Source organism: Oratosquilla oratoria, chromosome 44, assembly GCF_046742065.1.
Source record: "Oratosquilla oratoria isolate Oo_2021 chromosome 44, ASM4674206v1, whole genome shotgun sequence".
Lineage (NCBI taxonomy): Eukaryota > Metazoa > Arthropoda > Malacostraca > Stomatopoda > Squillidae > Oratosquilla > Oratosquilla oratoria.
In genome coordinates, this window is record NC_134820.1 from 15711320 (window position 1) to 15725941 (window position 14622).

General features: G+C 38.5%; 1 protein-coding gene across 1 annotated transcript; it reads right to left on the minus strand.

Annotated features, from left to right (window-relative positions):
- Nucleotides 1-9566: 9566 nt before the first annotated feature.
- On the minus strand, nucleotides 9567-14329 carry LOC143022304 (uncharacterized). The gene is made up of 6 exons (XM_076180451.1): nucleotides 13991-14329; nucleotides 13093-13848; nucleotides 12439-12945; nucleotides 11625-11706; nucleotides 10274-10360; nucleotides 9567-9577 (listed from the first exon to the last, which is right to left on the minus strand). The coding sequence occupies exons 1-6, from the start codon at nucleotides 14327-14329 to the stop codon at nucleotides 9567-9569; spliced, it is 1782 nt and encodes a 593-aa protein (XP_076036566.1).
- Between the last annotated feature and the right edge of the window lie 293 nt (nucleotides 14330-14622).

Consider the following 14622-nt stretch of genomic DNA (forward strand, 5'->3'; position numbering starts at 1 on the left):
TGCTCTTACATGATACAAGTGCAACAAGTACAAGCACTCATACAATGCAAATGGCATTAGATGATTCATTTTTCTCAAGTTCGGTTCCGATGGCTCTGCCGAGACCTGACACAGCCACAGGCACAACAAGTAGACCTGGATCATCTGTCTCTGTCAGTTCTGGAATCACTCCAGTGACTTCCACTTTTGCCAAAGCCAAAAAGTTAACAAAGCAGAAGATTCCTTCATACACATATGTTGACAGAATGACAGAAACACAAACAGTAAGTATATACTATGTTATAGTTATATATTGTATACACTAATGTGTCTTCAATGTCAACATTCAGTAATCTGTCTATTAGTATTATGATTGATGGAAATAAAATGCATTACAGGAAGAAGCTCAGTCGCAGTTAGCCCCGGGCTATCTATGCAAGTGGCTGTCCACAAAACTTGATGGGTAATAAGTTGTGGGCAAAGTTCTTCAAGACTCTGAGGCCATCTTTCAAGATTCGGAGCCGGGACTCAATCTCTAACAATCTTCTTGAGAGGGTCTACCAGGAGTCTTCTGTAACTGTTAAAGAACTAGTAGCATCTGCTTCTAGTGTTGCAGTAATGTGTGATAGTTGGACTAATGTCAGGTAAGAACTGTAGGAATATGTAACATCATTATGTCACTTATTATTCCTAATGAATTGTTATAGATAATTATTGCCCTAATTAATCCTAAAATACTGGATAATTACAGGAATGAGGGGATCATAAACATCATTGTGACAGTGCCAAAGCCCATATTTTGGAGCAGAATTGCAACTGTTTGGTTTCAGTTAAAATAGTAGTCAATTACAACTCAATTACAAAATTAACTTAGACAATAATATAAAGTATTTCACATAAACCTCCTATCTTAAGAAGAGATTAATACTAATTAATAGTCAATTCTCTGTATTCCGGTTTACATTAGTTTTGTACATATGGAATATGCTGTAATATCTAATTATAGCTTCTGTTTTATCATTAGGCGCAGAAAGCCACATTGGGCATTACATAGCAGATCTCCTGAAGAAAATAGTGGATGACATTGGGCCATTGATATTGTTGGGGATCCGCACAGATAATGCCTCTAATATGAAAAAGGCTTGGGAACTGCTTCAGTTGGAGTATCCCCACATAAAACCATAGGGTTGCATGGCTCACACTCTGCAGTTGATATTCACAGACCTAAAGAAGAGCAGCTCTGCAGAAAATATCCAGTCTGACTGCATAAAAGTTTGCAAGTCAGTCAAACAGTCCCAAAAGCTCACTGCCCTATTCAAACAACATCAACAGCAGTCACCACAGTGACAACAGCAAACATTAAATATTCCTGTTAAAACAAGAAAAGAGTTATTAGTATATTACTTATTGCTAAAGATCACAACTTGCAAACTAGTATTTGAAATTTCATTCTTATGTCAGTAAACTTGCTGTATTTTTTTTATTTAATGTTTCTCATGGCTAAGCTGTTTTGAATTGAGAATTCATACTGGTACTAATACTGTTCTCATTAGTTTCAAGTGGGGATCCATTACCCAATGTCTGAAGAGTATATGCATTAAAAAATGCACTTGAGGCTCTTGCAATCAGTGATGATGCCAAACCATCTTTGGATATGTCCATTAGGAAGCTCCTACTTTCAGAAGTATTTTGGGATGGGACTGAGGGTATTCCCAAGCTCCTGAAGCCAGTGGCAGATGCCATCACTGCCATAGAAGGAGACAATAAAAACCTCTCTCTGGTAATGAAAGTGTTGAGTGATTTAAAGGTGTCCTTTGAAGAGAATCTCTCCTCCTGATCCCAAATCCTCAGGAGTGAAGAAGAAGATGCCTTCTTGGTGAAAAGTATTGACCTTGCAGCTAAATTGGTGGGTCCTTCTTACAATGGATGATGTCACCTTTCCGGTGAAGAAGCTGTAAGCATTTTCTATTTCTATTTTGTAATAATATGTTCTTATTACCCCCAAAATCCTGTCTTACCCGCATGCCACTGCATATGCTTCGAAGTCCAGGACTCTGAGGAAGTCTTTTAAGGACGAAACGTTAGTAATAAAAAAAAAAACCACGGTTTTATGGCCTTTACCTCACCACAGTTTCCGCTCATTTTGTCATACATATTTCATATGTATATATGTACACACACGCCCAGACACACACACACACACACACACACACACACACACACACACACACACACACACACACACACACACACACACACACATACACATACGCACACACACACACACACATACGCACGCAAGCACACACACACACACACACACACTCGGTGGCTCACTTGGTAGAGCGCTGAACTGGGAAGTAGAAGTGCTCCCAGCACCCAGTTCGAATCCTGCCCAGGGCCGAAATTATTTTGGTATCACTGTGCCTCGGGTCGTTACTCTGACTCTCGTGGGCGGAGTTGGGTGTGTGTGTGTGTGTGTGTGTGTGTGTGTGTGTGTGTGTGTGTGTGTGTGTGTGTGTGTGTGTGTGTGTGTGTGTGTGTGTGTGTGTGTGTGTGTGTGTGTGTGTGTGTGTGTGTGTGTGTGTGTGTGTGTGTGTGTGTGCAAGGTCATAGCATTACCCATAGATCGGACCTACGAGCTCTGAGCTCTCTTTCAGGAGGGAAATAACTGTCGATCACGAGTCCAACACGTGATCCAAAGACCAAGACCAAGTGAACACACACACACACACACACACACACACACACACACACAAATATATATATACATATATATATATCAATAATTTCTATGCCTTTCATGATTCTGTAAATAGCTATCAAATCTCCTCTCTCTCTTCTTTGCTCTAATGTCTGTAGTTCAAGTTTTGCTAGTCTCTCTTCATATGATAGTTCTGAGAGTGTTGGTGCCAATTTTGTAATTGCTCTTTGTATTCTTTCAAGTTTTTTTATACATTTTTTTTTGTACTTGGTGACCATATCGTTGCTGCATATTCCAATTTTGGTCTTATTAGAGTGATTAGAATTTTCTTCACCATTTCTTCATCCAGGTATGTAAATGCTACTTTGATTGTTCTTAATATATTATAAGTTTCTCCAAAAATCGTTTTTATATGTTTCTCAGGTGACATATTATTCATAACAATGACTCCCAGGCCCTTCTCATTTTCTACTTTTTTTATTCCTTCTTCTCCCAATTTATATGATCCTGTTATTCTGTTTTTGCTTTTCCCAAATTCCATTGTACTACACTTTTTTAGTGTTGAACTCCATCTCCCACTTCCTACTCCATTCTCGTACTTTATTTAAATCACTCTGTAGTGGTTCACAATATTCTACCGTATTCACTTTTTTCAATAGTTTTGCATCATCTGCAAAGAAGGTCATATAACTTTCAATTCCTTCATACATATCATTGATATATATAGCAAACATTATTGGAGCCAGAACTGTTCCTTGCGGAACACCGCTCACTACTTCATCCCATTCTGAGTATTTGTCTCTTATCACTAGTCTCATTTTTCTTTCTTGCAAAATATCTTCCACCCATTTAAGCAGCCTGCCCTGTATTCCTCCTTCAGTTTCTAATTTCTTAAGCAACTTCTTATGTGGTACTTTGTCAAAAGCTTTTTTTAGATCTAGAAATGCACAATCAGCCCATCCATCTCTTTCTTGTATTATATCTATTAGCCTTGAATAGAAACATATGACATTGGTGACACATGATCGTCCTTGTCTGAATACAAATTGTCTTGGATTTAGCACATTGTTTTGTTTTTTTCTAAATATTATACCCATCTACATTTGACAATTCTTTCACAAATTTTTGTTATTGTACTTATTAGAGAGACTGGTCTATAGTTGGTAGGGTCTTCTTTATTTCCCCCTTTATATATAGTTACTATATTTGCTTTTTTCCAATCTTCTGGAACTTTTCCTTCTTTCAAGGAACTATCTATTATGCTATGTATTTTGTCTGCCACTTCATTCCTGCATTCTTTCAAAATCCAGTTTGCTATTTCATCTGTTCCGTGCGATTTTCTGACATCAAGATTACTCAAGTGTACGTGTGTGTGTGTGTGTCTCCACACACACACGCACACACACACACACACACACACACACACACACACACACACACACACACACACACACACACACACACACACACACACACACACACACACACACACACACACACACACACACACACACACACACACACACACACACACACACACACACACATATATATATATATATATACATATATATATATATATACATATATATATATATATATATATGTATATATACATATATGTATATATATATATATGTATGTATATATATCCAAGCAATCACATCACCGTGATACAAAAATGCAAAATAACCACAGGAGAAAGGAAACTTGCAGGCATAAAGTACTTTCGTATATTACATCTTCAGATATATACAGTATATACACGCACACACACATTTATCAACCACAATTCACTTCAATTCAAAGTCATCAGTATCGAGAGACTCGATGAGGCGTACATACAGAAATTGATACATGGTGCAGCTAAGGACTTGAACCTCTGCTAGCACGTTATTCTAATCACTGATCCTTTCATTCTCCTCTGTGCAGTACTTAGCTTTGTCTCCATCGCCTTAGACAGTTTCCAAGTTTCACAACCGTAGATTATTGCTGGCAGAATGTATTGCTTATAAACTTTACTTTTCAGACATAGAGAGCATCTCAGGATTTTATCATACTTACCAAACACCTTCTAACCAATTGTAATACGTCCTTTTATTTTATTATCATGATCTTTCGCCACTTCCACCATCTGGCCTAAATAGTTATACTTTTCAACTTCTTCAAAACTATCACCATCAATTATACTCTTTACTTTGAACTTTCGTGTTGAACATTAGTTTTACTCTTATTAATTTCTAAACTTATTTTGAGACTTTCCTTGTAGAGATCACTCAGCATATCTTGCAAGTCTTTTGCTTTTTCTGAAATAAAAATAATGTCATCCGCAAATCTTAGGTGGTTCAAATACTCGCCATTAATCTTCAAACCTTTCTCTTCCCAACTCAACCTTCTGAAAACCTCTTCCAAGTAATTAATTTTGATGAAATTGTTTTGCCTTGCCGTACTCCTTTCTCAATCTTGATCTTTTCTTTATCTTTATGTAGTCGAATTACAACGGTACCTATCGCATAAATCCTTTCTAGAGCCCTTACGATCTATTCGTAGCAGAATTTGTATTGCTATTTGTTCTACCGAGTCAAAGGTGAAACTGTTGCAAATAGCGATCACAATTTAGTTAGATTCAAACTACTAGAACATTTTAGAATAGATAATTGTGTTTCTAAAGTACCCGATTTCAGTAAAGCTTAGTTTATAGGACTACGTCAGGAGCTTCAGCTTACAGATTGGGAGGCAAAATCAAGCAAAAGACTTGTAGATCAGAGTGGGAAGTATTTTGAAATATGCTCACTAAGATGATTCATACTTACATTCCTTTTAAGGACAGACGTCCCCCAAATCAGGCTCGCCCAAAATGGCTTGACAAAGAAACTGAAAAAAAATATTGCTAAAAAGAGACAGGCTTACAAGAATTGTAAATGATCGGGTGCATCTAATGACTATCAATGTTATGTATTAATACAGACAGATTTAAAAAAGACAACAAAAAGAAAGAAAGAAAAGAAAACGACAATACGAAATGAATATCTCTGATAAATCCAAAGAGAATCCCAAAGAATTCTATAGCTACATTAGAGATAAAAAGGTTGTTAGGAATCACATTGGTCCACTATTATCTGCTGACGGTCAACTTAATATTCAAACGAAGGAATGTGTGATATTTTAAACAATTATTTTAGCTCAGTTTTCGTAAACGAAACACCTTAAAGTTAACTCCAAACTGAAACCTGTGGAAAGTCTAGGGTAAACTTACTACGGTAAATATAACAAAAGAAGAAAATCAAAAGGTGTATAGAGAAACTCAATGAGATTGTTGTTCCATTAGAAATTACTTTCAAGAAATCCATCGTATCAGGAACCTAGCTAACGTTACTCCCACATTCAAAAAAGGTGACAAAAAATTCAAATAACTACAGGCCTATAAGTTTGACTTCAATCGTAGGAAAATATGGAAACTATCATCAGAGATGCTATCGAACATCATTTAGAAAATAACTATTTGATAAATGATAGCCAGCATGGTTTCAGATGGAAACGTTCTTGTATGACTAACTCGAATTCTACAACACAGCTATCTCGAATTATGGCAAAAGAAACAATATAGATTTAATATATTTAGACTTAGCAAAAGCTTTTGATACCGTCCCACACGAAAGACTACTTACTAAATTAGCTTCACACGGAACAAGTGGTAACCTATTAAGTTGGACTAATAACTACTTGAATGGTTGAAAACAGAGAGTTGTTTTAGATGGAAAAACTTCTGAATGGAAAAATGTTACAAGTGGAGTTCCTCAAGGTTCCGTTCTCGGGCCACTTCTATTCATAGTATATATAAATGATATAGACCATGGACTAAAATCTACTTTTTCCAAATTTGCTGATGACACAAAACTGTGCGGAGAGGCAAATGATCACTTAAACCAATTAGATATTCAAGAAGATTTAGATAAATTGCAGCAATGGCCTGAAACGTGGCTAATGCACATAATGGAAAGGATCTCGGCGTAATTATCAGTAACAATCTCAAACCATCCAAGCAGTGTATTTCAGCCTCTGAGAAAGCAAATAAGATTCTAGGACTGATTGCGCGATCTTTTGACTTCAAAAGTCCATCACTCATTAACAAGCTATATAAATCGTTAGTTCGTCCACATTTGGAATATGCTGTTTCCGTATGGTCACCGAATCTCATTAAAGACATTGACAGATTGGAAAAAGTACAACGGCGAGCTACAAAACTGATTCCAAATATCAAAAATAAATCATACGAAAATCGACTAAAACATATGAATCTGTTTTCCTTAAAAAATGCGTAGACTCAGACGTGACTTGATACAGGTCTTTAAGATTCTAAAGGGAATTGACAACATCAAAAGTGACAAAATTTTTTACATTGAATGAGAATCCGACAAGAAACAATGGTCTCAAACTGTCCGGAAATAGATTCAATTTGGAAGTGGGTAAAAACAACTTTGCCAACCTGTGTAGTTAATGAATGGAATAAACTTCCTGCAAAGGCAGTGCAATGTAGTTCAGTTCGAATCTTTAAGAATAATTTGTCCGTTTGTTTAATATCATTTTTTTTATTCTCATTCATTATTAGTTATCTCAATTTATTATTATTTACTATTTATCTGCTTATTATTTAACTATACCTATGTATTTATTTATGTATCTTATTTATTATTTACATTGATATAGTTTTATATATACATTTATTTGTTTATCATAATTATGATTTTTTTTCGCATCCGACCTAGATATGGACCAAAAGTTCTCCTGTCGGCATGTTCCGTTTTTGTAATATATATATATATATATATATTTTGTAAGGCCTTCTCGTACTCTACAAAAGCTAAACAAAGAGGTATATCTTAGTCCGCTGTTTTCTCGATTAGTTGGTTCATCACCTGCAAATGTCCGCTTCTAAAGCCTGCCATTTTCTCTCGGTTGGTTTCCATCTAAAACTTGATTTAGTTTATTTGTAAAGATCTTGGAGAATACTTTATATGATCGGTAGTTACTAAGGTCCCTCTGGTCTCCTTTTTTTGTAAAACAAAATCACTATGGCATTACACCAGGATTCAGGAACGCTTTATTGACGCAAGCACTGGTTGTAGAGCTGAGCTAACTGAAGATGAAATTCTTTCCCTTCGTCTTTCAAAAGATCTATCGATATACCATCTTCCCCATATGCTTTTCCCTGTTTCAAATTCTACTTTTTCCTTTGTAATCTCTGGTACACTACTAATGTCTACAGATGAATTTACTGACTCAACTACGGTCTTCGACGAGTAAAGCTCTTGGTAAAATTCTTCTACTTTTTTTTTTTAGTATTCTGTCTCTATATTTAATGATCTCTCCATTTCTATCTTTCAAACATATAATTTGCTGTCTTCCTAAAGCATGTCTGCGCTCGATCCCTTTAATACTACTACATTTCCAAATAGTTTCCTCTATTTTATCCATGTTTCTCTTTCTTTTCGAATATAACTGTATACCTGCTTACTAAATTGTTGTATATCAGTTCATGTTAGGAGACTCTAACTAATTGTCTGCATGTTATCATACGGTAAAATCTGCTCATTAGCATGCAACTGATACTTTAGGGTCTATATGGGGCGCCCCTACGGACCAAAGTCACACACAATTTTATATGTGGTAGAGGACTTGTTTACTCATAGAGAAATGATGCTACTTTATTGCACTGCGACTGTCCCTCCTGCTTTCAATAATGTCCTGCCCTGTGGTAGGGTGAAAAGAATACTACTACAGATTTTTCCACTCGGATTGTAAAAGGCAGCTGAAACGGGACGGAGTGATGGGACTAGGCATCCTGCTGTCTGTAAATATAATGAGTATGTTCGTACGAGAAGTCAAGGCATAAGATGGTCTGGGAGGATTTTTTTTTTTTTTTTCAACAAGAACCTTAAATTTTTGGATCTCTTAATGTGCGTGGGTGTGGTACAGATTATATTAAAAGAGAAGATATAGGCAGTATGTTTGTGAGAAGGAATATGGATGTGTTGGCATTAAGTAAAACTAAATTGAAAGGGAGGGGTGAGTTTGAATTTGTGAGTGTAGTGGGAGGGGGTATCGGAAGTGAGGAGAGGGATGGGGTTACTATACTAGAAAGTGAGGAGATAGGTAATCGTGTAGTGGAGTGGAAGGGGGTTCCTTCAAGATTAATGTGGATGAAAGTGAAACTGGGAAGGGAGATGTGGGTCTTTGTAGGCGTATATGGGCGTGGTAGTGAGGAGAGTGTAAAGGAAAGGGAGGCATTTTGGATAGATTTAGATAGGTGCATAGAAAATATTGGGAGGAATGTCAATGTAGTGGTATTGAGAGATCTTGGTGTTACAGTAGGGGATGAACCAATATACGGAGTGGATGGGAAGTGTGAAGTGTCAGGTAAAAATCGTATTGGAGAATTAATGGTGGATTTTTTTTTTTTTTTTTTTTTTTTAATAATCATACCACCACCCACGGTGAAAACCTCCGCCACAGATTCAAAAGCTCTGGGGGTGTCCACGGGGAGCGTGTCCTCCGACGGACAATACTCCCCAGGGGTCTCCTGCGATTCGTATGGCTAGACATTTCAAACCCAGATGACTGGGGGATGAATTTACTACGCCAGGAGGCGCTGAATAGCAAGGACCTCGTCACCTTTGCCCTATTCCTTTAGGGGGGATTGTCTGGGTGGGTGTGTCGGTAACTAACAATCATTTTTGGAAATCGGATAGGAGTGTGGGATTCGAACCCACAAGTAAGCAAATGTGACTGGTGTGACTGGATGATTAAGCATGGAATAAAACGAAAATAGAATACATAAACTTATATTGAATATCATACAAATAATATAGGTGAGTAAATGGAGTCATTTTACACCTGAAATGGGGGAAAGGGCAAAATATAATCATTGTTCAGGACGCGACGATGACCCTGTGGGTGTCTGTCCGGGTTTGTCGCCAATTCTTTTTTCTTTTGTGTGAAACACGCAGCAAAAAACACACAAATAAAAAACAAACAAACAGACGAATAGGCAAGGAACATTTCATCTTTTGGTTGCCAGTAGGTTTACTAAGCAGAATGGAATCGTGTGGTCTTTTAGCTCGATCAAAGTTGTAAAAACAGCCTCCGTGCCTTGGCTCATGCGCTTAGTGATCAATCAGAAGATATTCATTGAAAAGAAAAGAATTAAATCTTGCCTCCACTGCCGAATGCCAAAATAGAGAAGTAAATGAAATACCATATAATGGAAGAGAGTTCAAGTTTAAGTTTAATGTGGAAATTGTTGTAAATATTTGTACCAAGAATCTGATCGATATCAGGTATTTCACAAAATCCAATCTTTAACAAGGACACTACACGAAATGAAAGTAGATGAATAGTATCAACAAACAAATGAGAAAAAAGCCACCTACATTACCGAAGACATCGACCGGTTTCTCATAAAAGGTGGAATGAAAACAGCTAAAGTTTCATCCAACAAAATAGGTACCATCTGTATATTTCATATTAATGAGACCCGTTTCCATACATTGAGATATCTAAGAATTAGTATGTACATACATTTCCACATACTTATCGATCCATGAAGGGGTTTTAATGCTACTGTGAATGCCATCAGTCTGCGGTTCTTTTTGCCGCCTTCGTGATGCGTATGATCATCTGCAAATTTGGTTATATCGTCGTGCACTTATGCAAATACAGTCTCATTTCTGTATGTACAGACTTGAAATTTACATAAACAGAAATATCATAATATCATCATTTAGATAAATAGTTTAATATTGATTATTTAGAGGATGAGGATCAAATATATTTTTACAATACATTGGCAGTGTGTATGATATATATGGCTTACGGGAACGGTTTACGCAGGAAAACGGTATGCATGAATTTGAGAAAACTGAATACATAGAGAACACAACTACGGCTTCGCGGGAAAATGGTATGCATGGATTTGAGATAAGTGAACACATAAATTAGAAAACGCAACTATAGCTTCGATACCTGAACACATCTGAGTGAGAAAACATTTACTAAAGGAAAGAGACATTTTCGAGGTGCAATCGGACAGAGAAGCGTTACAAATAAATACTCAGCAATTAATAGTTGTGTGAATAACAATTATTAACGTAGGCTTTAATATCTTCTTAAATATTGAGGATTTACTTAACGACTTGAAGTTATTACGAAAAGCTCATTTGCGAATCTGGTTATATCGTCGTGCACACCCTAGGGTGGATATTTATTAACTTACTTATGCAAATACAGTTCCATTTCTGTATGTACAGACTTGAATTTTACACAAACAAAAATGTTATAATATTGTCATTTAAATAAATAGTTCAATATTGATTATTTAGAGGATGAGGATCAAATATATTTTACAACACATTGGCAGTATGTATGAGATATATGGCTTACGGAAACAGTTTACGCGGGAAAACGGTATGCATTAATTACAGAAAACTGAATACATAAATTAGAGAACGGAATTACAGTTCCGATACCTCAACGCATCTGAGTGAGAAAACATGATAAATAAAAGAAAGAAAGAAAAGAACTGAAGTGCAGTGGCATGAAGAGGAATAGAATGAAAAAATTAAACAAACCTGCACGCATTCAAGTGAGAGAAAAAATAAACAAAGAAAAGAAAATAAACTGAATGCAATGGCACTACATGGGAAAAAATTGAAAACATGTAAACAAACCAGCACGCATTCAAGTGAGAAAGAAACATATAAATAAAAGAGAAAAAGAAAATGCATGAGATGAAATGACACTATTATAATGTATTATTGATGTATTGTAATAATAATTTACAAAATTGTTTAACTCTCTATTGCTATATCAATTTGGAGTGCACTTCTTTAGATTTACCTTGGGATATGTTACTAGTGATACAACAAGTGGGAATTGTAAATACTCGTCCAACAACTGGCAGTGTAACGTTGTGTGAACCAAGATCGAATGTTGGGTTTCATGTCTTCAAATTTGCTGCTCCTGATCTAGAGAATATCAAAAGCTTTAAGTTAAAGTTGAAATTTTCACTATTCTCCAAGTGCTATGATCTCTATAATGTAACTGTTAACGAAGTATATATCATTATCTATACGGAATGAAACTAGATGAACAATATAAAGAAAACAAATGATAGTCAATGGAAAATGTAAAGGAAAATGAGTTAAAGTAGGAAAAATAATATCTTACACTGCACTAAGTAAAATAAGGTGAAGTTGTATAAAACATTTTACTTTATTCTATGTAGAATATAATAATTCAAAATGGATGGGTTGATATTCCTTTAAATCATATTGCATACAGTGGAATACGCCATAGAACAAGGATGGGCGACCCTTGCTTGATACGGGTTCAAAACCTGGCATACTAACGACTTTTATCCGACATGCGAAACCCAGAAGTCAATAAAAAAAATGATAATATCCAGCTTCTTTTGTATGTTTTGTATGGCCATTGGTAACCGCATGCTTGCGTTCAGAGGCCGATAGGGACCCTTATAGGTCCTCGTATGCACGCCTATCATTTCATTCCGATGGCACGCAAGAAATTTTTGTATTAAAGATTTGGCTAGTTTTGGCACCCACACTTTTTTTGTTATTCGGTAGATAATGTTTATCTACACACGGGCCTTTCTCCATTCGGAGGCCCGTAAGTGTTGAGCCGCTCTGTGTTCAGCTACTCCGGCGTTTTTGTAGTTATCTGGGCGGAGGGTATCCGACCAGGATGTGGGCGAGCCGTTCTATGTTTTCGGTGATGTAAACTATGTCGGCTCCAGTCGGCTCCAGGGCGATGGTGTGAGCGCACTCTAGTAAGTAGTGAAGGAGAGGCTCTGAGGTGTTCATCCCGCAGTGGTCGCATTCCCTTTCCTGTCGTTCGATGATTTCCCAGCAGCACTTGTACCCCAACCTGAGCCTGTGGATGATCACAGCGAGTCCTCTGTCGGCGATCTTGGTGGCGGGATGAGGGCACAGTTTGGTGGCCCTCTCGTACCACTTCGCACTTGCTGATGCTGTGTTTATCGATTTTCTGTGGTTGGCTACCTTTGTTCGTTGTAGGTGGTCTCTGGCCCAGCTTTTGATTAATGTGGTTGATGGTTGGACTTGGAATTCTATGTGAGGATGGTAGCGTGTTGTCTTAGCCAGCTCATCTGCTCGTTCGTTTCCGTGTACCCCTATGTGGCTGGGTATCCAGCTGATGATGACTGGGCGACTTTGTCTGTTGTGTAGCTGCAGGAGGTAGATTATTGTTGTGATAATGTATATGTTGGTGGGTATGTCCTTCTTCTGGAGTACTTGTGTCACCGCATGAGAGTCTGTGTGTATGACCACCGGCCCTTGTAGTTGGCTTTAGTACTCCAGAGCTTTTTGCATTGCCACCAGCTCAGTCTGTAGGGTCGAGCAGTGGTCTGATGTGCGCCAGGCGGCGGTGTATGTTGCGGAGTATACTCCTGCACCTGTTATGCCATTCTCCGGGTCGACAGTGCCGTCAGTGTAGCAGACAAATCCATCCTGGGCCTCCGTTGCCTGGATCGCTGTTCGTGCAGCGTCTCTCAGTTCCCCTGGTGAGCAGTGATTCTTTGCATGTGGTAGTTGTGTGTGGTTGAAAGTAGTTGTTGGGGATGTCCACGGGGCTGGAGGTCGGTATTTCAGGCATGCCCTGTCTGGCTTCAGAGCCTTTAGGTGCCCTTCCATGCCTGTCGCGCGGATTTGGTCTCCTAGGTGTCCGATGTATGTATCTGGTCGTGGTAGGTCCGGGTGCCCGTCCAGGTGAGCCTTGAGTTTAGTCCTGAGATGCGAGACCCTGTCGCTCAGCAGGGCCTTGGCTGCCGCGGTGCAGTTCCGGGTCTGAATCCTGGCCATCAGTGGTGGTATGCCAGATTCCACCTGCAGGTTGCTTTTTCTGGTCCACATGGGAGCACCTAGGATGAGGCGAAGGGCGTTGTTTTGTGCAACTTCAAGTGATTCTTCCTGCTGTGATGTTAGATGTGATAGGACAGGTGCTCTATATTCAATAATGGGTCGGATGCAATACTTGTAGTAGTGTTCCAGTACCAGGCGGCTGGCACCTGCATCAAGTGATTGCATAAATCTCATCGGAGCTGTCTTCGTTTTTGTCATTTGCTTCAGCCTCTGGATTTGAAGAGAGGATGACAAGGTTTTCTGCACAGTATACAAGATAGGTGAAGTCATCTACCCACTCAAGATCTTGCTGGTGTATGGAGATTGGCCTTGGGTTTGCCATTTTTATAGCCATGGCTTTTGTCTTCCTTACGTTTATCTTGAAGCCTAGGTGTGTGCAGCTTTTTTGTATGGTGTTGAGTGCTTTTTGGGCATTGGTGCGGCAGTTGGGTCCCTTACTGACGATGGTGATGTCGTCAGCATATATGAAGATCTCAACGTTCCGTGGTCGTGGGCGGGAGGCTATGTTGTCCATGTGCATGTTGAACAGGTAGGGACTCAAGATGTCTCCTTGAGGGGTGCCGTATTCCAGGTCTTTGTAGCTAGTCACGAAGCCGTGGAATCGGACCCGACGCTGTCTGTTTTGACAGTATGCCTGCATCCATGCCAGAAAGTTGCCTATGATTCCCTTTTCGACAAGAGAGGTCAGCATCGCTCAGGGGTTGATGAATTCGAAGGCTTTTTCTAAGTCCAGGAAGACGACGATTGCCTTTTACCCGTTGATGAAGCTGAGAAGTCCATTATGCACTCCGTGGTTCCCACCATACCCCGATAGGCGTACAACTGTGGATGGAGTGGCCCTACTTTCCATTTCAGCCTGTTGAGCACCATTTTCTCGACGGTCTTCTCTATACAGCTAAGTAGGGAGATGGGTCTATAGCTGTTGGCCTCCTTGGACTTGGGGATAGGAACTATATCCTGGGTATTCCAGTTCCTAGGTCTCGC